Here is a 24,856-nt window from a genome sequence, read left to right on the forward strand (position 1 = left end):
TTCTTATGATTACAGGTTGTCTGATATACGTTTTTTAATCCTTTTACTGTCAGCCTATCTGGGATTTTATATATAAGTGCATCTTTTATAGACAGTGTATAGTTGGGTCTTGCTTTTTTTAAATACATTTTTGACAATCTTTGCCTTTTAGTTGGAGTGTTTAGTTTGTTGCAATTAACATAATTATTGACATGTTTTGATTTAGGTCTACTGTTTCACTCTTGTTTTCTGTTTCTTCCATACATCTTTTGTTCTTTCCTTCCTTTCCAGATTTCTTTTGGGTTAATTGCACATATCTTTTTAGAATTCAATTTTAATTAATCTATTGGCTTTTTAGCTGTACATCTCTGTGTTATTTTTTTAGTGGCTATTCTGGGGGCTAGAATATGCATCATTAGCTTTCCACAGTCAACTTAAGAGTTCATATTTTACACATGAAATAATGTAAGAACCTTGCAACCCGATAGGTTCATTTACCACCCTTTCCATCTTTTACACTGTGTTGTCATATGTGCTACTTCTATAGGTTAAGGACCCTACAATATGATGTTGATATTTTTGCTTTAAACTGTCATATATATATTTTAAAGAAATTAAGAGGAAAATACAGTCTTTAATGTTTATCCATACATTTGTCCTTTCTCAATTCTTGAAGAAATCCTAGTTTTCATCTGATATCATTTCCTTTCAGCCTGAAGAACTTACATAGTGTTTCTTATAGTTCAGGTCTGCTGGATATCAGTTCTGTTCATTTTAGTTTATCTTACAATGTCTTTATTTGCCTTCATTCTTGAAGAATATTTTCACTGGATGTGGAATTCTGAGATGATAGTTTTTTTCCCTTTCCCGTTAGCACTTCAAAGACGTTATGTCGCTGTTTTCTGGCTCCCGTTGTTTCCAGTGAGATGACAACAATTATTTATTTTGTTGTTCCATGTGTTGTTTTCTCTAGTTGCTCTCAAGAATTTTTTATTTATCTTTGGTTTTCAGCATTTTATCTGATGTGCTAGGTTCTCTTTCTATTTATCTTTCTTGGGATTCACTGAGACTCTAGTATCTAAATTTATGTCTTTTACCAAATTTGGGAAAATTCAGGACATTATTTCCTCAAAAATTTTGTTTCTGTTCCATTATCTCTTTTCTCTCCTTCTGAAACTCCAATTACACATATATTAGAGCTTTCTATATTGTCCCACAGATCACTGAGACTTTCTGATTTCCCAGTTCTTTTACTCTGTGTTCTTCAGATTGCATGATTTCTATTGACCTATTTTTATTTTATTTTTTTAAAGATTTTTATTTTTTCCTTTTTTCTCCCCAAAGCCCCCCCAGTACATAGTTGTACATTCTTTGTTGTGGGCCCTTCTAGTCGTGGCATGTGGGACGCTGCCTCAGTGTGGTTTGATGAACAGTGCCATGTCCGCGCCCAGAATTCGAACCAACGAAACACTGGGCCACCTGCAGCGGAGCACGCGAACTTAGCCACTCAGCCACGGGGCCAGCCCCTCTACTGATCTATTTTTAAATTCATTAAGATTTTCTGTCATCTCCAATATGGTGTTAAACCCATCTAGTGAACTTTTAATTTCAGATATTACCTTTTTTTCAGTTCTAGAATTTCCATTTGGTTCGTTTTAATAGTTTCTATTTCTCTATTGAGATTTTCTATTTATTTACTTATTGTGAGCATATTTTCCTTTATGTCCTTGAGCATATTTATAATAGCTGCTCTGAGATCTTTGTCTGATATATCCAGCATTTGGGTCAACTTTATGTCAGTCTTCATTAATTGTTTTTTCTCTTGAGTATGGGTCATATTTTCCCATTTCGTTATACATCTAATACTTTCGGATTTTATCCTGGATATTGTCATTGATACATTGCAAATACTCTGGATTCTGTATCTTTCACCAAAGAATGTTGATTTTTTTTTTGTTTGTTTTAGGGGGCAGTTAACTTGGCTAAATTCACTCTCCAAGTTCTATCTCCTTTGTGGTGTGCAGCCACTGACCTTAGTTCATTCTTTATGCCTTAGCTGAGCTGCTTGTAGCCCACCCCAATATGGGTAGTTCAGGGGTCTGCCAGAGGTTTGTGCAGAGTTTATATGCAGAATTTGGGGCTCCTTCTCCATGGCTCTTTCTGTTTGAGGATTTTCCCACCATCACTTTCTACCTCTGCTGTGTCCTTTAACTCTTTCCTCTGGTTCTTTGAACCAGCAAGATTGTGGGTTCCTATTAGAATTTTACCTGCCCTGTGTGGTGCTGGCTGGGGTCTGTCCTCAGGTGAAAACCTTTAAGAAATGGGAAAATCACCCAATGCCATTTCCTTCTTCAATGTGTCGGCTCTCTTCTAGTTTCTGCCTACTTTGGTTGCTCTTCAGTGTCTTTAGGTAATTTAAAAAATATACGTATTTTATCCAGAGTTGTTGCCTGTGAGAGGATTTGGTCTGAGATGGGATATGCCACCGTTATCAGAAGTGGAAGCGTAAGTGCTTAGAGGTGCTCGCCATTAGTGTGCGTGCAGGGAAGCCACAAGGTTGGCATCTGAGTCCCTGACACTCTGGAGCCACCACACCCTCTCTGGATGGCTCATGCCCAGACTGTTTCATGGGACAGAAGTAAACTTATATCTTGTATAAGTCACTAGTATTTTGGGCCTTATAAAGGCAGCCTTTAAGAGCTTAACTATCTTATTTCATAGAACCTAAGAGGCCACCAAATATAAATTGCACCATTATTTGATGTATCACTAAGAAATAAAAACACTGCTGTGCAAATTATTCAGCTATGGTTCCTCAGCTCCAGATCCACTCTTCCATGTTCTGCTTTGTGATAACAGGGCTAGAAATCTATCAACTACACTTGGCCTTTGCCTGCTGGCTCTGTTGGTTTCTGCCACTAAGGGTCATTTGAGGGAGTCTAGTAGGCAGGAGGAGAGAGAGGTGACTTGTTCCTTCCTGTTTGTTTCATATCCTTATCACTGTCCACAAGCCATGGCTCCTCACCCAGGCAGCAGCCATTGGTTCCAGCCTTCAGCTTTTTCAAGACCTCAGAACCAGATTCATCGTACCCCTCAGAGGGACTGGCACAGCCGAGCAATGCCTCCTCCTCAGGGTCTGGGTCGCCAGCCTCCCAACATTTAGCACAACCCTGGGGTGCTGCTGGTTTTGCATTTATTGTCTCTGAGTCATCTCAGTGTCTCTCTCCTTTGCCTTTTTAGTCCTCCAATACCTGTAGAACAAATTCTCTCTACTAAATTTCCTCATTTGGAATATGTTGTGTGGTTTCTCTTTTTCTGATTGACCTCAGAATAATAAAACTGTCAATTATTACACTATGATACAGTTTTTCTTATCACTTATAATTTTTATCTTTTGCTTATTGAAAGAGCTCTTTCTGATTTATTTAGATAAAATGTAAGATATATGTCTTGTACGTAGATAAAAAAGAAAATACAAGTGAATTCATCTATGCATTCATCTTCTGGGCTGGGGACACATGGGGATGCTGGGAGAGCGGTGTGCCCAGAGAGAGCAGGGATGCCCCGCACCCCTTCCCACATCCCTTGTTCTATGCATCTCTTCATCTGGACATTCATCTATATCCTTTATCATATCCTTTAATGAACTGGTCAACATAAGTAGCTATTTTCCTGAGTTCTGTGAGCTGCTGTAGCAAATTAATGGGACCTAAGAAGTCATGAGAACCTCTGCTTTATAGCCGATTGGTCAGGAGCACAGGTGAAAACCTGATCTTGTGATTGGCGTCTGAAGTGGGTGGGAACCGTCTTGTGGGGCTGAGCCCTTAATCTGTGGGATCTTATGCTACCTCCGGCTAGACAGTGTCAGAATTGAGTTAAATTGTAGGACAACCAGCTGGTGTCATGGAGAATTGCTTGGTGGGGGAAAACCTCCACACATTTGGTGACCAGAAGTGTCAGAAGTGAAGTGTTCTGTGTGAGAGCAAAGGAGCTTCACAGGAGAAAAGAAAACTTTTTTTCCCCGTAATACAGACACCTTTATCTCTCTTGTCACTTAGGAAATTCCAGGGTTTTTAGGAGCTCTGTGCCAGAAACGAAGACGAAGACCAAATATGTATTTCTTATTATAATCACAGTCTCGCAAGTGGGAATAGAGGAGTGTAGACCAGGACATGGCATTTATGTGACCGCTCAGCAGCCTCTCCTTTCTTCATCCTGAGGACTTCCTGCTTGCCCAAACTCTGTCTTCTCTACTGGACTGTCAGCTCCATGAGGAAAGGGGTTCTGATTCTCTTTCCTCCATTCTAGCCTCCACATGCCCAGCACAGACAATGTACTGTTACTTTTAACCTATTATGGAGCTCCATCATGCATTGAGGTAGGACCTCGCCCTGTGCCCGAGTATAGCAGACACTCGGCGAAAGTTTGTTGAATGAGAGAGAGAAAAAAAGAACGAAGTGAGAAGGCTTCAGTTTTGGTGGTGTGTGAATGGAAGCCCTTTCACCCTGTCCCCAAGAAGTCCCCACCCTGTCCCTCCTTGCAGTTTGTGTAAGTCAGGACTCTGTGGTAAGTGTCAAGAACCAACTCAGACAGCTCATGAAAAGGGACTTACTATGTGTGCCTGGCATGTTCAAGGGTGCAGCTAGTTTAGGCATGATGGGATCGGGGCTCCAATAACGTTGAAGAGCTCTGTGGGGCCTTCCATCCGTCGTTTTGTTTTCCTCAGCATGTTGGTTTCATTCTCCATGTGGTTCAAAAGATGGCTATTAACAGTCACAAGAAGACATGCTTTGGGCATGTATCGAGTATAAGGAAGACTCTGCTTGGTCCTGTTTGGGTCACGTGTACAACTCTGGCTCAATCACCGATTGGCCAGCCTGCGTTATGTGTCTGCCCGGTGGTGGGGGCCCCCAGAGAGTCAGGTGGACATGAAGTGGGTTCTCCAAAGGAAGGAATGCCAATCGTGAACATGCATGCACTAAGGGCTCTTTTATTCAAGTCCAATAATCTTTCCATTTGCCACATAACTTCTTGATCAATTGATTTCTGGTAAAGTTGGGAAGTCTTTGATGTTGAAGGAGGTCCTCTGATCAATAAACGTTGTGCTGGGCCCATTTAGTTTTGCCTAGGTGAAAACACTGGGACCTGGGCCCTACGTGAAAGAATGTGTCTAGGCTCGGGGCCAAAGATGGTCACTTCAACCCTGACCCCAAGGCAGAAGTTAATAAGAACATGTCCTGTGTCATGTTCTTTGTCTGTTCTTGCCACCCAAGTGGGCACCTGACTGGACTATAGAAACATACCATCCATGGAAACAAGAAGAAATAACTCAAAGTATCCAAATGTCTGAAAGCCCGAGTTAGAACCCAGATAACCTTAGGATAAAAGGGATCCACAAGTCTAGACCAAATGGGAGTCTCACTGAGGAGAGGACACTCTGCCCCAGACCTGAACAATTGGCACTCCTGCCCGCCGTAAAGCTTTTGGGACTTCCCTGGCTGATTGTGGTGTGGATGTTGTAAGTTCTGATTTGTAGGTCTCTGCCTCTTTTCCCCACTTTATTCCTCTCACAAATAAACTCTGATTGCTTAAACAATGATGTCGCTTTGGCGGTACCTGTCATTTCTTATCCCCTATGGTTGTGGGAAACATATGCTTATGAACAATTGCTCATATGGAGATTATACCTGTTCTTACGAGTCTACCTTCACTAAGCCACCTTTATATTTTGCCCCATGGTGCCTATCCCTCTTATCTATTGCTGTGAAAAAAACCTCCAAAACTTAGTGGCTTAGGAGAACAACAATCGTTTTGCTCACAAATATGAAATTTGGGTGGGGCTTGGCAGTGACTGCTCATCTCCGCTCCATGTGGGGAGGTCAGCTGGGGAGGGTCACTGGGCCTGGACCATCCATTTCCAAGATGGCGCACACATGTGGCTGCAGGTTGGTGCTGGCTGTCAGCCGGAAGCTCAGTCAGGCACCTCAGTTCCTCTCCTCTGGGGCTTCCTCACAGTATGACGGCTGGGCTCCCAGGGAGGTCGTGGAAGTCGCCAGTCTCCTAGGGCCTGAACCCAGAAATTGGCGTGGCATCACTGCCACCATGTTCTTTTGGTCAAAACCGTCCCTGCAGCCACCTGATTCAAGGGGAGGGGACAGAGACCTCACATCTGCATAGGAGTTGTCATTGAATTTTGACCATCTGTAATTGACCACAGTGCCTCCCAGGGGAGGCTTCCAGACACTGTCTTTTCCTGATAGACTGACTTATTCAAAACATAAACATGGCTGGCGTTAAGGGGCTCATCTCATACATTTTTGTAGTTTCTTTTTAAACCACAATGACAGATTATAACACGCTGAGGACATTCTGAGATACTGTGTTGTCCTTTTTGTTCTATTGGTGGGACTTTTCTGCATCTAATTACTTTATTATTTGGGATGACTTGAGCGACTGCTCTGAGATGGTAACGTCTCAAAGAGAATGAAAAAACAGGTGACAGACTTTGGAAAGATTTTGCAATTTTCACGAAGCTTGAGGTTTTCTCCAGAAGAGTAGGCAAATCACTTATTTATGCAGAACTGAGAAAGCAGCGAGACATTCTGTGGGTCCCTCCTTCCTGCTTAAACTCATCTGTTGCATGCTATTTTTTATTTCAGCGTTGACGGATTGGTCGTGTGGTGCGCTTGGATTAAATACTTGGGCTAAAGCATCTCATATATTTGCCCATCAACTTCACTTTGTAGCAGATTTACATGCCGTCTGCCATGCCAGATTGAATTAAATGCTTTTTTAAAGCCTGCAGTCTGACAAAAACCTTTCCTCAGTCAGCATTTTTAAAGCATATTTAAAAAATAAGCATCTGTGGTGAAATGATGCAGCCTGTGGTGTCTTTTCTGGGGGAAGAATCCAATTGGGCTTTTGCGGATGATGTTGTCATTGGTCAGAGAACTGAGGATCCTAACTGAGGCTGAAGCCTGGCGAGCGCTGATGCTCCAGACCCCCGAGGTTCTCCATTCTCATCCTGAGTCACCCCGCCCTGCCTGTATCACAGACATCTGGTTTGATGGAAAGGATTAGTACTCTTTTCAAGGGTACCTTTTGAGTAATCAGCAGTTCAGCACTTCTCTGCCCTTTTGTGGGAACCACACACTTTCCGAGGTTTGAGCATGGTTCGGTCTGTTAATTTCTTGTCGCCCAATGTTCACATGAAGGAAACTCATAGGGACGGTGATGAGGAGATGGTTACTTTAATGGTTTAATTTTTAGAGGATGGCTCAAAGGAGGTGGGTTTTCCAAGAACCACACCACTGACTTGCTGTCTAATCGTCTCAGCCTCACATTCCTTGTCCGTAAATTGCGGATAGCGATGTCTACCACTTAGGGTTGCGGTGAGAATGAAATTGACCTAGGTAAGCTATTTAGTTATCTATTGCTGTATAACAAATAACCCCCCAAACTTAGCAGCTTAAAACGGGAAACTATCTCAAAGTGTCTGTGGATCAGGAATTGGGGAGCTCTCAGGTGGGTGGTTCTGGCTCGGGGTCTCTCATGAGGCTGTGTCTGGACGGTGGCCAGGGCTGCAGTCATCTGAAGGCTGGACGGGGGTGGGATCTGCTTCCAGGCTCCCTCACATGGCTGTTGCTAGGTCTTAGTTCCTTAACGCATGGGCCTTCTACTGGGTGTCCTTTCAGCATGACAGATGGCCTCGCCCAGAGTGAGGGACTGCAGAGAGAGGGGGAAAAAGCCCAGTCTCTTAGGAGATGAAGGCCGCAGTCTTTTATAACCTAACCTTGAACATGACATCTTGCTTTTGCTGTATAGTATTTGCTTTAAGTGAATCACTAGGTCCAGCCCCCACCCAACAGGAGGGGAATTGAGCTCCACCTCTTTGGGGGAGAAGTATCAAAGAATTTGGGGACAGAACTTTAAAACCACCACAGCACAGTTCTGGGCATGCAGTAGGTACTCAATAAATGACCAGAAATGATGATTAGCTTAGCAGACAAATTCATTCTTGGTGAGTCAATTTCCAGGCAGACCCTACGTACACCCCCACTTTTACCAGGTAAAAGGAATTTGGGGCTCTATAGTGGGTTGGAGATGACGCCTCCACAAAAATGAGGATTTTTATCTTTTATTTTCTGTCGCTTGGGAGGGAAGATTCTCCCAGAGGTCTCGTCTGTTGTGCTGGGCCCAGCCAGTTCAAAGACTCTAGGAAAGGAGTACACACCACTGAGAACTCACTTCTCCAGACTGAGCTTGTCTTCTCCCTGGCCACTTGGCACAGGGCCTCCCCGCCTGGGGAGGAGGGACGATACCATGGGCACCACCCAGACCAAGGGGCAGAGTAATCCTCTGGGAAGGGCTCCCCAGCTCCACATGCCCTCAGCAATTTTAAATTCCAAAAACACAGGTGATTTTTAAAAAGTAGATGTATTTTATTTCACTATAGGGTGTAACCACAAATTTGGACAGAAGAAGAAAAAGGGAAAAAAGACCTCCCCAAACTTAATACATCCACCGATGACATTTTGTGATATTTCCTTTCCATAGCTCTCCCTGCATATAGTTTTCTATTTTTATAGAGTTCCAAGTATTTGCAACTTCAATTTCATATCCTGCTTCTTTTCACTTAACTTTATTACACATATATTTGTATTACATGGTCTTTCACCACTTCTCAGTTTTTCAGAGTTGGATAATATTCCATTGGGTGAATATACTGTAGTTTACTTAACTATTCTTCATTTTTCTCATTTATTTCAATAAGTTCTTTATATAATAAAGATATTTATTTATGTGCGTTGTATTCTGCTGTTGTCCATGCTATTTTGCTTTTTATTTTTTACCATTTTCTTTCAAATAGTCATATTACTTAGGTACAGGCAAGATGGTTATACCTGGAAACGTTAAACTTTTACCTCTGGTGAATTACTCTGGTTGCTTCTAAACTTGTCAAGTCCTTTCTTTTATTAAAATATCCCCTCTTCACCTCCAGTTTCTAGATGACTTTGACAAATTCATCTGGAATTAATTTTGAATTATGGTATGAAATAGGGGTCTATAATGAGATTTATTTTCTTCAAATTACTAACCAGTTGGTTCAACATTATTTATTGCACGGTCCTGCACAATCTCGTTCACTGGTTTGCGATTCCTTTTTAAAATCACCTCCTTCTTACTTAGAATAGGGCTACTTCTTCCTATTATTTCACCTATTTGCCTACTTTGAACCAGCAATGTTATAATATTAAAAAAAGGAGGAATTAATGAAGTCAGGCCTGGGCCAGAAGAGGAACTTGGTCCAGCTGGAAATGATCATATGTGCTCATGGGCTGTCCAGAGTTGAGAAAGAAGGAACTGAGAAGATGAAGTAGAAAACGTGAATTCATACGACACAGCAGGAAGGCAGTGGACCCCTGGAGCCAGGACGTGTAAAGTAACAGGCACTCGGGGCCAGGATTTCCAAAAAAGGCGGGGGGACGGGGCATTGCTTGAAGGGGCAAGGTCTAGCTAGGACTCCAGCAAAGGCAGCAACCATCTTCACAGGAAAAAAGAAAATACTTCTCTGTTGGAAGCCAACTATTGATTTACAGAAAGAATAGCAAGGAAGACATCTCTAGTCAGCTGAGCAAGAATGGAATCATGTCTCGTTAAACACAAATAAGGCTGGCTGATATTTTGATGGAATTAAAAATTTGGCAGATGACAGGAAAAGCAGCAGATGCCACATTTAGGCGTCAGTAAACTATTTTTTACAGCACCTCGAACTTTTACTGGAACGAGCGGCTCAGCCAGCCTTTGGGAATTGGGTAGGCGAGATGTGTGTAGCAGGATTTGGTATTATGGGTACAGTCCTAATTAAAAGATTTATTTTTAAAACGGTCTTGGAAAAGGAAGAGTGGACTGATGAAACCCAATTTTGGTTTACCTGTACTCTATGAAATATGGTGAATTTGACATCCCGGGGTTGGGGAGAGTCCCTTAATTTAGAACTTTCAGCCCTGTGCAAATTATGCCAAGTATTGTCAGGGGGTAAACAAACACTTCCTACCCCACAGGCTAAGGCTGCTGGAGTTTCATTGCTGGTAACTCTGCAAATGCCTGGAGGGAGAGGTGGGTAAGGGGTTCGGGACCTCGCCAAGAGACGAAGAAGATGTTCCCAGAAAAGGGCTGTGGATCCAGAAAACCCATGTCCCTTGAATTCTGAGTGGATCCATGAAGGACGAGTAAGAGCCCCTGAGAAACCTATGATCCCGGGCTGGGAAAAATCCTCATGATTGTTTTATGTACAAATGTTTTCCCAGGGCTTCCTCATAAATGGGACCAAAATGCTGATGGCAGAGTAAGAAGGCAGCAGGTTTCTGGGGAGGAAGGACAACAAAGAAGAGCCAGAAGAGCTAAGGAACTGGAAACTAAAGTGATCGTCGTTCTCATTCAAGTGCATTTGTGAACGCGCGCTGAGCTGGGCGCTGTGCGGGCAGAGCAGCGGGGGGAGTCACCTCCGAAAGAATCCCCACTGAAAGACAGCATGGTGACAGCTTTACAAAACTTGATCAGGCAGACCAGAGGCAAGGCGGCGTGCAGGGTGCTGGGGGCTGGGGGAGGATGGAAGAGCAGAACACAGAGGCTGAAGACAGCCAGGGAGCGCAGGCGGGGAGAGAGCGGCTCTGAGTTCCGCTGCTCAGAGAAACCTGCTTAGACAAGATGCCTTTGCAGGGAGCTGTCCGACCTCTGCCTGATGACAGCCCACTGGACCTATGACGACAAGCCAGGCTGGCCCCCCAGGGTTCTGAAACAGATGGGGCGGGAAGAGGCAGTGTGGCGAGGTGGAACAGGCTTTCGCGCTACCCAGACAGGGACTCCTGGCTGGGACCCTGGGAATCACCTAAGCTCGCTGAGCTGGTGTCTTCATCTGGGGGCAACAGGCCCACCTGTCCTCCACAGTCGAGGATATTAGAGCTTTTGTTGTGAAGTGTCTGCCAAACCCTTATGAAGATGAGGATGGATTTCACCTGTGAAATGCTCCACGGGTGGGTGAGATCCAGGCCCATCTGAGGAGCAGACCAGAAGAAAAACGAACTACTGGGTACTTGATGGGGACAGAACTGAGGCCAGCCTGGTGCTCAGCGACAGCTCAGTGAAGACAAGCCCAGCTGTGGAAGGCAGCTCCCACCTGGCAGAGGAGGCCCTTCTCTGGACCCCGCCTCCTCCGCCCCCACGGAGCAAAGGACAGGAGGAGACCACCGCATGGCCGCCCTTCAGCCCATACGTGCCCTCTGTGTGGCTTTGGTGCAGTCCCTGCAATGATCTGAGTGGTCTTTGGCAATCATACGTCGGTGGGAGCCTGGGGCTGTGGAGAAAGAGGAGAGCTGACTGTGGGGGTGGGTGGGAGAGAGGCCTGGCCATCAGAGTTCCTCCTTGTCATGGTTGAAGGCCTGGGCTGGAGGCTCTGGGGCCCGGGGGCGACCTGTTGGCTCACGGTCTCTAGGCTGCCGGGTGCTGTCCTTCCGGTGCTTGCCCACAGCGGCATAGTCCCGCAGGAGCCCGCTCTCTACTCCGTGCTGACGAAGGCGCTCGTTGCCCACAAGCCCCTGCATTCTCAGGTACCCCTGCTGGCAAAAGGGCGGCTGCTTCTGGCGCGTTAGGGCGAACAGGAAACAGGACTCTACACAAAAGCAAAAGGGGACAAACGAGCCACGCTGAGGGGTGGGCAGAGGTGCGGGAGGCACCCTGGGGGCCTCCATTCCTTGAGCCTGGGGGCTGATTTTTCTGGGTATCTCATGTCTGACCGGAGTAGCCATGGATCTCGTCCCTCCCTAAGGTTGCGAGAATAGGAGGCTGCCCTCACGGTTTGGAAGAACCACAGAAACAACTCAGCCCCCAGAGATTGAGGCCCAGCATGGTGCTCTGCAAGGGGCCAGCCGCTCAGGAGCAGCCCTTCTGTCTGGAAGCTGGCCCAGGGCGGGTGGCAGTGGGGGGGTGGGGGCAGAAGCTCAGTGGTCAGTCCCATTTTGAGCTCAGAGCTGCCTGCAGAGATTTATTCCCTCAACAATACCTGTGTTGCAAATACTGTGTGTAAAGCACTGTTTGGGATACAAAGGTACAAGTGGAAAACCCTCACCTCTGCCACGGCAGAAAGTGGGTGCTAGGTCAGATCTGATGGATCAGGAAACAGTGTGGATACTTATTACTTAGAAATATGAAGAGACAACAGGAAGAGCTAAAAGCAGTTCCTTCTGCGGAGTGAAAATGGAAGTGGGAAAAAAGTCTTTTAGCCAAGTACATAAATAACTTTGATTTAAAAAATAGAAAGGATGGAACAGATATGGGCTCAGCCTTCTGAGGGATTTAGAGACAGGATGGGAAGATAGAGTGAGGGTCAGAAAACTGTCTTGAGTCCTTTGTATCAGGGGAAAACTGGGCATATTACAAAGGATGCTGTGAAGAGGCTGTAAGGTGCTGCACCACATTATTCCCCTCTTTTTTTTCTGACTTACTGCATGGAGCGCCCCTGGCAGAAAAGGCTTTGACAATCCTCTTGGCAGGGAAGACAGCAGATGCGGAGGCAGGACAGCAGAGGGGGCAGCAAGGTGGCCTTTTGGCAAGCACCACCTCTGATGACATCAGCCCTTCTGCAGGGGCCGGGGGGCAGAGAAGCCCAGCAGAATCTGGGCCAGAACTAGCAGCTGCATATCCGTGAAGGGGGCGGAGGGAAAGCCCGCCCTCTGCCAGCTGGCCCTCTGCCACAAGGACTCTTCTCTTGCCAGCTCCAGGCAGCAAGGCTTAGTGGCTTGTCCTGTTGAGTAGTATCTAGGGAGCAGGAGCCAGAAGGCTAGAGGGCCAGTGACGATGTACTGGTGGGAGCCACAACTCAGGGTGGCAGCATGCTCCCTAACGGGCATGGGCATCACTGTTGTACTCCTGAAACCTTCAAGACAGGCAGTGACTTGCAGCTGAGGTCTCTAGACCTGTAAGATGTCATTTCGTGTGTAAGCGTATGGTCAAGCTTGAGTTTGCAGAGTGCTGGTACTTCAAAGTTGCTGACCTCTGCTCTATGAATTACCTCTGTTTGAGCATCTACGTATGTTTAGACTATTAACTTAAACTATTGTTTTAAGCCATCTCCTTAATATATGCATTTTTATTTCAAAGTGGACTGAGGATGTCACGTGGGGATGAAACAAGGACCCTTCCTCTCTGACCTGTAGGCCAGGGACTGTCTCTAACCTGATTCGAGATGAATAGTGCCTGATATCAACTGGTGTTCAACAGATGTTTGCTGAAAAGCGAAGAGTGGGTGTCCCAGGCATTCAGCGGGTTAAAAAAAACAGATAAAAATCTGCCTTGTTTCAATCAATTCTCTCTCTCCATCATTAGACTTCTCTCCCCAAGTTCCTTGTTGAGTTTGGCTGTCAGAAGCATCTTCCAGTTCACCAATTCTCTCTTCATCTCTGTCTAATGTGCTACTATACCTTTATGTTAAGTTTCCAATTACAAATTTATTTTTTCATTTCCAGAAGTCTTATTTGGATCTTTCTCAAAATTGCCCAGTCAATTATGTTTTCGATACATGTATTTCAGACAGACATTAGACCCTCTACCTCACCATTCCAATTCCCGCAGCTCTTTGGTTTGATCCAGTCTGTTGTTTCTGCTGACACTCCCTCATGGAGGTTAGTGTCCTTGAGTGTTAAGTGATTTTTGCTTCAGACTTCATGTTAGTTGGAATTTTTATCTGTGGGAATTCTTTAAGGCCTAGTTTTAAAGTATGTTTCTTTACAGAAGATTTGCATTTATTTCTATGATTTTTGCACCACCATGACAGTGTGAAGTTTGGCCCCAAACTCACATGAGTGAGGCCTAGTGGATGGAAATTCTCAGGGGAGATTTTCCCACTTGACCCGGAGCCAAAAAGCATGCATCTCCACCAGTTCTCTCTTGGGAGTGTTTTTTGCTTCCTACTTTACCCACTGAAGTCCAAGCGTATTTGAAAGTCTCTAAGCAGATGTCCCACCTTCCCCCCGACAACCTGTTCCAGCCCCACCTCCCCCCAACCTGCTCCAGCCCCACCTCCCCCCCCCCGCCCCCCCGACCTGCTCCAGCCTCACCTTCCCATACTTAAGTGCAGGAGGTTACCCAGGCTCTAGGCTACTGACCATCAGCAGGTATTCCTCATCTAGCAATGGGTTTGTGCCTTTCTTAGTATTTGGCCTCTGGAGAGTTCTTTTATTTTCCTGCTAGTTCTTTAAAAAAGACATTTTATTCGGCGTTGTCAGGTGTGCTGTCCTGGGAGGGGTTTCTATGAATAGCTAGTCTACCACATTGTAGGAAATGGAAGGCTTGGGTTTGGGATTCTAGATGCAAGTCCTGAAACCCCACAGGGCGTGGGTCTATCTGGTCTTTTTTCAACCTCTTTGTCCTTCTGGGAACTTAAGTTACCTGCATAGAAGCTTCGCAAATCGGTGTCTAAGCAGTTCTCCAGGAAGCGCCTCAGAGGTAGAATGTGCCCCACTGGGGCCGTCCAGTCTGTCAGGAAATCCTCCACGATGTGGTGGATGGCTGTGGGCCGAGGCAGGGGCCAGTCTGCGGGGCGGAACCTCACCTCCTGCTCTGTGGGGAGGAGCGAGCCACGTCAGAGCCCAACGGCTCCCGACATCCTACATGCCTCCCTCCCTCCAGCTCGGCTTTCCTGATACACCCCTGCGCTGGGCCGCGGTCAGTTCGTTCCACAGCCATCTCCAAATGCCTGGAAGGTTGGCATGAGGAGGAAAGACTAGACTAGACTTGTCCCTAGTGGCATCAGAGGGCAGAACTGAGACTAATCACTTGGACCTGGTATTTTTCTAAGACTCATGTGGACCAATGTCTACTTTGGCTGCTTCAACAGTGGCCTTTCTGTGGAGAGACTTCCTGCATCGAAAGGGGTCTTAGAACTCATGTATTCAGCTTCCCACCTGGTGTGGACTGCCTTTGTGGCATCCCCGTCACAAGCCATGGCTTGACCATCCCTGTACTGGGGAACTCGGCTCCAGGGGCAACCCATCCCACTGTTGGGCAGCTTTCCCTATTAGTTGCTCCTTATGTTGAATATAAACCTGCATTCCTGTCACTCCTGTTGACAGCACCTCTGCCTTTTTCTAGATCCTCCTCGTCCCAGTGACAGCCCTGCAAATTCTGCAGCAGGAGTCATGCTCTCCAGGCAGTTCCTCTGCGGTAGCTATTCTGTGCCAGGCCCCGTGCTGGCATCCTGTGTTATCTCATTTATGCTCCTACAATCCTACAAGGAAGGCACTGTTGTTATCCCCATTTTACAGATGAGGAAGCTGAGGCTAGAGGTTAGGTAATGGTCCAGGGTCACACAGTGAGGAAAGGACAGCTGGGAGCCCTGTCCAGCTTTTCTGTACTCTTTACTGTCACGCTCCTGGGTTAACCAGTTCCAGTTCCTTCTAACAGTCAGTCTCCAGGTCCTCCCTCCCCGCTCCATGGTCAGCCTCCTTTGGAGACGCTACAGCATGACAGTGGCCCTCTTACTACATGGTGCCTGGAGGAGGAGATTACAACGCTCCCTGTGTGGCCTGCCTGGGTCACCGTATGCACCAGAATCTGAAAATACCATTTATCATTCTTGGACCTCCTGCCCCATTTGGTCTCTGGGCAGATCCCCCAGGGGTCCTTGTCCGTCAGCTGAGAGTGCTGCATGAGGGGTTAACAGTGACAACTCGACAGACAGTGGGGTCCGGGGAGAGCCCACCTCAAGAAAGCACATGCGCGGGGGACGGCAGGGAGCCAGCTCACCGGTGGGGAGGTGCCTGTAGTAGTAGATGACGGGGTGGAGGAAGTTAGACTGCCAGGCGTCTTCTATGTGCCCCACAGACCGGTCATAGAAGAAGACATCCTTGTCGGGTCCAGAGAAATTTCGGCCATATTCCATGTTGATGACGAAGAGCCCGTGCTTGGCGCTCCGTCCCGTGATCGTCTCCAGCTGGGCCAGCATCTGCATGGGGAACTCCTCCAGGTACTCAAACGCTGTGGCACCCCTGGGGATAACGGCCATGTGTGCAGGTGGGGGCAACGCCAGACCCTCTGCTTCGGCAGAGCTGACAAGCGTGTGCCTGTGTGTGCGCGTGCACGTGTGTGTGTTTCCCTCCAACCAAGTGACAATCAAACAGCGTGCAGACTCTGAGCAGCCCCATGCAGCGCGCTTTCATATCACGTGACAGCTGAGGCCTGACTTACACACGGGGTAGACTGCAGAAAACCTGGCACAACCTGAAACGGCTACCCGGGGAAAGGGTGAGCCAGCTGCGAGAACGTAATGGAAAAGCCCCAGGAGGGAGTGAATGCCTCGGTGTCCGCAAAGGACAGGAAGAAGGCCAGTGTGGCTGGAGGGGAGTCGAGGGGGAGGGGCAAGAGAAGGGGTCGGGGGGTCCTCAGGGGCAGGTCAAAGAGGGCTTGCGTGTGCCAGGATGGGAACTCTGGGGTTCCTCTGACTGGCCCCTGGAGAGTACTGAGCAGAGATGAATCCGTGCGACTCAAGTTTTAAAAGGACTACTCCTGCCACCGTGTTGACAGCAGACCACGGGGGCAAAGGTGGGAGGCTGCTGCATTGGTGCAGGGAGAGACGCTGGTGGTCCGGAGTGGGGTGGCAGCGGCGGAGCTGGTGAGAGGCGGTCAGATTCTAGGCATAATCTGAAGGTAGACCTGACAGGATTTACAGCTGAGCACTGCTGGATCTCCTGCATGCCTCGAGCAGGGGGTGCTGCTCCCCTGGCTCGGACCAGGCTGTTCCCTCTGACTGAGGGTTCTTCCTCTGCTCCTCACTGGCCACTTGTCCTTTGAGGCCCTCCTCCCTACCCCCCAGCCCTTCTCCCCACTGCTCTGCACCATTTCCCTCTCAGGAAGTGTCCTCTGTGATCTGCTGATTATCACTTGATCGAGAAGGAGCCAACCTGGTCCTGGCCCGAGGTCACTCTTATACCTACACGGTGGTACCTCTCCTCCTTGCAGTTTACTACTTATCTGTGTGGTGCCAAATGCTTTCCTTCCCACAGTCTTGCCAGGTAGGTGTTATTACCTCTATTTTGCAGATGAGAGAAAGGCTCAGAGAGGCTAAGCAACTTGCCCTAAGTTACACAGGTACAGATTCACACCCACGTCTGTCTGTCTGTTTGTAGAGCTTGTCGTGTTGCTTTCACTGACTTTTCCCCAGAATAGATACCCCGGCCCCATGCAGGCTCCACCTCAGCAAGGAACCACTGGGCTATTCCTCACCTGGCACAGGAAGGGAAGCGCTCTGGCAGGGTGAGCGGTGAGGCAGGGCGGAGGGGAGAGCCGGGGGGCAGGGGCTACTCACTCCTTCAGCAGGACGACATCGGCCAGCACAGTAAACATCTGGTAGAGCCCAGAAGCCTCGTTCACACGCCGGACGATGGAGCTGGTCAGCTGTGTGATAGGGTGCTCAGTGGAGGGCCAGGGGACACCGTGGTGGCGATGCTCCAGTAGCCGGTGAACAGCGCGCACTGAAACGGGCAGAGGGAAGACACAGCACGCCGCACTGAAGATCTTACCTTCCATCACCAGGAGGGATGTCCAGTCCTCATCAACTTCTCTGAACTCAACACACACCTGGATGCTTGGCTCCAAGATGCCTTTAGAGCAGGGTCAGCAAATATTTTCTTTAAAGGGCCAGATGGGCAATATTTTTGGCTTTGCAGACCACACAGTCTCTGTCGCACCACTCAGTTCTGCCTCTGGTGTGAAGGCAGCCATAGAGGATGGCTAAATGAATGGGTGGGGCTGGGTTTGGTCCCCAGGCCAGTTGGCCCACCCCTGCTTTGGGCCATCTGCATACGGAAGTCCCACCGCTATCACCCCACGTGTGGGATGGCAAAACCAGATACAGAGCCTTCCGCTGAAACCTCGCCGCTTCTCACAGTCCTGTGTCTATCAGACTCCCTGTGACTGCAGTCAAGCACCCATCCAACAACCCAATGAGCTACCCAGAGTGCAGGAAATTTATAAGCTCAGTAGCTAGCGTTTTGAAAAAAGAACTGATATAATCCAATTGCAACTTTTATTGAAATTTGTTCGTACCCAAGGAGTCTGTGTATGTATGTGTGTGTGTGTGTGTGTGTACATGTGTGTGATGCTTCCCAGCTGCGCGGTCCCCGGGTACTGTTTTCTTTAGTCCTCACCACGCCCCCCGAGGGTGGAGAGTTCACCTCGTCTACATCTCTGATGTCAGGGACGTCCCACAGAGGCTTGCAGGGGTTGTGAAGCCTCCCCTCTAAGCCGCCCACTGGGGAGGACCTCAGGTTAGCACTGCGCAAGCTCCGAGTTCTTGCCAACGCATGGTGCTTCACTCACACAGGACTGAAGCATAGAACCCGCCACCCCGAGGTGTGCGTCCTTTTACACCTTATCTGATACTTTTCTAGATATATCCTCAGACCGTGAAAACCTGTTGCCATCTGGCCCAGACAAGGATTTATGACAATCGATTACTGATAAGCAATTCCCTTTAATGCTGCTGGAAATCAGGAGTGCGTTTACAGGCTCTGGGTGCTTGCTCTGTCTGGGGCTCAGTGGCCCTCTCGGCCGGGCTCACCTGTGTACCGGAATCCATGGATGAAGCCCCCAGCAGATTTGCGGTAATCCACAGAGTGGCTGGCGGTGCCCAGGACAAAGAGACCCCGGCTTCCTTTGGACTCATAGCTGGCTTTGACCAGCGGGTACTTCTTGCTGAACTCACCCCCAGAAGAGAGTCTGAGGGACCTATGAGTGGAAAGGGTTGTTAATACAAATTGCTGCTGTGTATGAAACACTGATTACAGGCCTGGCACTGGGTTAAGTGCTTATAGCCCTTTTCGCATTTAAACCACGCCCACGGCCCTGGGAGGCGGGGTGATCATCTCCATCTAACAGATGGAGGAACTGAGGCTCAGGTGGAAGATGTGGTGGGCCAGGGACAGAGCCAGGATTCAAGCCTGCCTCGAGGCTGGGCTCTGGGCTAAGACTGAGCTCTGTCGGACCTGATGGGAAAGGAGGGGCCGGGACGGGCCTCCAGTTTCTCTTTGTCTGCCCGTGCCTTGGCCAGAAGGAAAGCGAGAGGCTGGAGGGATTCTCTACTGGGGCCGCAAGTCTAAAGACGAGGATCCACAAAGCAGTTCTCAAAGTACAAGTGTAAATAATTTGAGCAGCTAACGTTTTATTGAGCATATAGTATCTGCCAAGCACGTTCCGATACAGTCTTCACGACAGCCCTATGAGAAAGAAACTCTGATCCCCACTTTAGTGATGAAGGAACTGGGGTGTAGTGTGGTGAAGTCACTCACCCGGAGCCCATACTCTTAGCCACTATGCTACACTGCCCTTCAGCAAATGCACCTCCTTATGCCGTCTGAGCTCGCTCTCCCATCTGTGCTGCAGGACCGCCATGCAGAGGGGACCTGCCGCTGCTGCTCCTCTAGGACGGAGGGCCACAGGGCCACTTGGGGCCCCCAGCGGACAGAGAGCTCATGTCCTGGGTGGGAAACCAGGCAGCAGCCACACCTGTTCTGAGGGGGCAGTGCAGAAAGCCCTGTCGCTGGCCCTGCTGGACCGGCGACTCTGTTCCCCCAGGGAGGCGTCAGAAGGGGTTTGCTAAGGGACCCAGTTCCTCCCGCGTTGGGACTCACTTGTTGAAAATGGAGAAGTCGAAGTTCCAGCCCAGGCAGCGGATGACCCGGTCGTAGGCATCGCGCATGGCGAAGTTGTCATTGTCATCCTGGGGGAGGGTGATGGCGTCGGCAGTCTGGTTGGTTTCCTCCAGGAGATATTTCAGGGTGACGTGGAACCTGCCCTCACGGTCCTTCACGAGGGCCAGATTGGTCAGGTCGGACTCGAGCAACCCGTCCAGGGACTTCAGTTGATAGGTGTCCAGCAGGCCGTTGTTGATGGCCCTGGGGGCCAAGGGAAATGCCAGGGGAGAGAAAGGAGTCTGTACAGGGTGCAAGGAGACTCGGACGAAGGGATGGCTGGTCCAGTGGGGGTCGGGAAAGGCTTTCGAGGGGGCTGGTAGTACAGAACACACAAGCAGCTGTGTAGCATACCTGAGGTCTCCAACGTAGTGAGTGGCCCAGGAGAGCCGGACCCGGGAGCGGCTCAGCATGTGGATAAAGTTGGTGACGTCAAAGATGTTCTCTGCTGTCTCAAAGGCCGAGTTCCCACGGCCCAGGATCAGCACATTCTGACCCACAAAGTCCATGGGGTCCACGGACACAGACTCGTAACCCTCCGCATATTCGGAGCCAGGGAAGTCGACTTGGTTGGGGACTGACAACCCGGTGGCTACAAGAAGGACACTGCAGGTGGGGGACAGAGGGAAGATGGCTTAGGCTCCGAGCTCTAAGACCACTGGGGGAATATCATTCTTTGGACCTGCCCGCCTGGCTTGCCTGCCTCACCCAGACTGCTGGCTCCTAAAAGAAAACAGGATCTTCCTTCCTTCCTTCCTTCGTTCATCCGTCCCCTGACCTACCCCAGTGTCTTGGAGAGACCTGGCCGAGCCCCTGGCTGAGCTCGCTCCAGTGGGTATAGTTTTCTTTACGCCTTCCTGGGAGTATCCTAGACATGAGGATGAATTTTACTCTCTGAGGAGAGGGAGACACCACGAGAAATGGAATAATTCCCCTAATTCTGAACACAGCAGTCAGACCAAGTGTCACCCCCAGTGATGAAAATGAAACTGGGTGTTCCGCTTCCCCTCTCTGACGTGGCTGGCAGATGCAGCATCCGCAGGGCAGTACTTCTGTACCAGGCCTGGTACTAAGTGTTCGATGCATCTCCCTCCTGCTCAGAGCAACCCCGAGCCTGCTTTCCAGGTGAGACACAGGCCTTGCGGGCCCACGGCCTCCGAAGCTCTAGGACGGCAGAGCCAGCATCTGACCACGGAGCAGCCCGACTCCAAAGTCCCGCTCTCCATCTCGGTGGGGATTGCAGTGGTGGGCAGCCGGGGAGCTGGGCCCTGCCGGCCTGCAGAATGGTTTGATCACAGGCTGGTTTCAAAACCAGAACCGGGTGGCCTGGAGGAGGGGCACGTGCAGCCCCTAGTGCTCCCTGTTTTCTGACCTTTGTCCACTCTGCTCATATCTGACCCCCCCCATGCTGAGCATGGCTCCCTAAAATGCGGGGGTCCAAATGGGCACAACCCTCTTTCCCTGGGCTGTAACAAGCCAGGAGCAAGACTGGGCCTCTGGCAAAGGGCATGAGAAGATGAACGCTGCGTGAACACCTGCCTGGAGCCAGGTGCTAGGCTCATGGCCCCGAAGGGAGAGGCGGACCAGTGCTGCGGAAAGAACACAGGCTTTGGGGCAGGAAGATGAGTTCAGATTGCACCTCTACCATGACAGCACCAGTTCCTCAACCGCTCTGGGTCTCAATTCTTCATCCGTAAAATGGGGATCAGGGAGCCTCCCCCACGGGGTCCTTGTGAGGCTTGAATGAATGCTGCTGAGCATGTGAGTCTGAGTTTGGCTTGTCTACAGGATATTAAACTTTCTCCCAAGCCAAAGCAAGCTAAAACTGAATGCTGGAGGCAGTGTCTGCTGGGCCTCCATGCCTGTTCAGTTCTGACATCCTGCTGAGCCCGTCGAATGCTGGACATTTGACCCAGCACTTCCCAGAAAGTATTTTGGGGAACACTAGTTTAGGAGATACCCCGTGAAAAGGGTTTTGTGGGTACATAAGCTTAGACAGTGCTGAAAACTCAATGGTGGAGTGTCGCTGTGAATTTGCAGATATTAAAGACAAATTATGGAGGAAAGAATTGGTTAGTATTTTCCAAACATATTAGATCACAATTTGTTTTTCACAACATATTTGGCAAATGATGGCTGAGCTGAACCTCTTAGCAGTGAATTTCAGTAGGAGCAGGGAGTGGCAGAAATGCCCCTATTCTCCCATTCCTCCCACACCTACCAGCCAACCATGGGTGTCAGTTCCTCTCTGCGACCCGGTCCCTTACCTGCACCGGTATGCCTGGCCTTTCTGGTCGGTCAGGATGAAGTAATGGCCATTCCAGGCCCGCGGATCCTTGTCCAGAGTGACGTGGGCAATGGTTGTGTTGTACAGCACGTGGAGCCGCAGCCTGTCTGCGAAGTCGCGCAGGTAGCGCACCATGTCCCCGGCGTCGGGGAAGTAGGCGCGGGAGTAGTGTCTGAAGAGCAGCCGCGGGTCGTGGCTGAGCAGAGAGTTCCAGTCGTGGCGGAGGTTGAACTCGGCGTTGACCTTGCCCGTGTACCGCTTGTTGATGCTGATGAGCTTGCGGTGCCGGGGGTAGCGCGTGAAGAAGCTGCCGGGCTCCGGGGCGCGTTCGAACACCGCGTAGTCCCTCCCGGCCCGCTGCAGGAAGTAGGCCATCTGCAGGCCCGCGGGCCCGGCGCCCAGGACGCAGTAGTCCCGGTGCGGCGGCGCCGAGGCCTTGGCGGGGCGCAGGGAGAGAGCCGGGTGCAGGGCGATGGTCAGGAGCAGCCCCGGGGGGCCCCACAGCGGGGCTGCGGCGGAGAGGCCCATCCTGCGGCAGACCACAGGGGTGAGGGCTCGGACCACGGAGGGCCCCTCGACGCCCGGGGGGATGCGTGACGAACGGGGCCCAGAAAGAGGCAGGGGCTTGCTTGAGCGCTCACTGCTATTTGGGGCAAAGCCAGGACCAGGACCCAAAGCCCTCTCGGCTCATTGGCCCCGACTCCATCGTTTCAAGCTCGGATCTGGGGCTCCCCCCAGGAATCCTGAACCCCTCCATCTCCTCAGGGCCTCGGTTCCCACGGGCGCCAGGCCCCTTCTATTTACCATGGTAGTAAGAGGGTGGGCACTCCCCCAATTTTCCCCTAACACCTCTCCAACGCCCTGCCTACACCCTCGAGGGGCCGTCTCTTTGGTCACGCCCCCCCACCCCCCGCCCTAGCCTGGAGGAGGTGTGGCTTGCACGGGCTCCGCCCCCCGCCAGGTAGGCGCCTGGGCGCTGGCCTCTGCGGTCACGTGACAGGGATGCCCCAGCACATCTGCCGCGACGCGCGGGGCCGCCCCCCGCCGGTGCGCGCTCTCCGAGGCTGCTCCCAGCGCGTGCGCGGCGCCCACGGCCGCAGCGCCCGCCCCCCGGCCCGCCGGCCCGCCCCCCCGCACGGAGCCCGAACCTCCCAGCAGCTCCGGAGGCAGCCCGCAGCCGAGTGAAGCCGAGTGAGGCCGCGCTCGGCCGGCTCGCGCCACAGCGGCGGCCCGCCCCTCCCGTCCGGCCAATGGCAGGGGGCGGGGTCACGTGTGCGGCGCGCGGCATGCCGGGACGGCTGGGCGGGCTGTGGGCGCCCGGGCGCGGGAGAGCGCCACGTGCCGAGTCCGCCCCAGCGGCAGGCGCGCGCCGGCGGCTGGTGGCGGGGCCGGGGCCGAGGCCGGGACCGTTGTGGGGCGCGGGGCTTTGGTTTTAAAGCTGTGCTTCTCCACGTGTCAGTGAGGCACGGGAGCAGATGATCTTTGGAGATAATCCCGGCTTTACACTTCACCATTAATGGAGCCAAAGGCTTGTTGGCTACCCAGGTTTTTGGGGACTGGAAACCAGGTTGGTGAAGACAGGACAGGTAAACCAGCGAGAACAAGCGTTTGCTCCAGTGGTTCAGTGTATTGCTTACTAATTAATATACATAACTGACTTGATCTTCCACCAACCAGGAGAGGTAGGCAACGAGTTTGTTTCCAACGTTCGGTAGCCACTGGCTAAATGGAGTTTAGGGGTGATTTGTTTAAGATAACACGGGCAAGTGGAGCCTGGAATTAAAACCCCGCATTTTCACTCCAAATTATGAGGTCTTTCCAAACATTTTTTATTCATTCATGAATCATGTTTTGTGTGCTTGGTAATATTGTAAACAAAGTGGCCTATGATAGGCCAGTGTAAAGACACAAACATAAATCCATTGCTAATGCGCAGCAATGGTGTGGCTGAAACGGAGGGGACACGGAGTGGCAGGAGGGTGATCCTGAACTGCCATTCAAGTGAACTGGATGACCGAGGCTGGCATCCCAGAGACAGACTGTGGACCCCGCACGAAGTGTACATGGGCAGAATATATGCACTTATGAGGGAAGTACAGGAACCTTCCAGGGGCAGTAAGTAGTCCAGTGAGCTGGGGCTGAGTGTTCGCATGGGAAGGCAGCCCTACCTAGTGTGGAAACTCTATGCCAGCTTTGCATGCCTGGAGCTTCTTTTCATTAAAAATCACTGCGGAGACCTCTCTAGAAAAACCTTCCCTGAGCTCTCAGAGTACCCACTAAGTAATGCCATCTATCTGTTTTCTTCATAGCCTGTATCAGCATCAGCAGAGTTCCATCAGAGTAGAAATCTTACTCACACGAGTGACCTCAGCACTTTCTCCAGCGTCTGGCATACAGGATGCCCTCAGTAAGCACTGGTTTAATGAACAGTGAAACCAGACAAGACTATGCAAAACACCTAAGCAAAAGTAAAGCTGGGAGGTCTACCTAGTGGTTGTGAAGATTATGAGAATGGGCGCTGGCAGATAATTAAGCCCCTAAAATAGCTGCTGGTCTTACTTGGTGAGCAGCAGGAAATTAGACAGGGCTGAGAAGGTTTGGCAGGGCCTTGAGACGGCTGAGCGTGGATTGTAGGCAGGATGCTAGTGAAGGTTTTTGAGTGCAGGATTGTTTCCAGCAATCAACTTGATGGCCCTGAGCAGGACAGATAAAAGTGGGAGCTAGATCAAAGAAATGAAGCGTGTGGAAGTTGGTGCGAAATGTTCTCAGAGAAGGAGCCTGAACGTAAATTCCACCTACTCACTTGCTCCAGCTAAGCCTCCTGGATTGCCGTATGGGTCTGCAAGAG

The 24,856-nt window shown here is 50.1% G+C and overlaps 1 protein-coding gene across 1 annotated transcript; it reads right to left on the reverse strand.

Annotated features, from left to right (window-relative positions):
* Positions 1–8,396: 8,396 nt before the first annotated feature.
* FOXRED2 (FAD dependent oxidoreductase domain containing 2) lies at positions 8,397–23,291 on the reverse strand. Its single transcript, XM_070599854.1, has 9 exons — positions 23,157–23,291; positions 21,989–22,537; positions 20,076–20,327; positions 19,662–19,925; positions 18,593–18,759; positions 17,339–17,504; positions 15,781–16,022; positions 14,425–14,595; positions 8,397–11,650 (listed from the first exon to the last, which is right to left on the reverse strand). The coding sequence occupies exons 2-9, from the start codon at positions 22,534–22,536 to the stop codon at positions 11,391–11,393; spliced, it is 2,070 nt and encodes a 689-aa protein (XP_070455955.1). The 5' UTR covers position 22,537; positions 23,157–23,291; the 3' UTR covers positions 8,397–11,390.
* Between the last annotated feature and the right edge of the window lie 1,565 nt (positions 23,292–24,856).

The sequence above is a fragment of the Equus przewalskii genome, chromosome 29, assembly GCF_037783145.1.
Source record: "Equus przewalskii isolate Varuska chromosome 29, EquPr2, whole genome shotgun sequence".
NCBI lineage: Eukaryota > Metazoa > Chordata > Mammalia > Perissodactyla > Equidae > Equus > Equus przewalskii.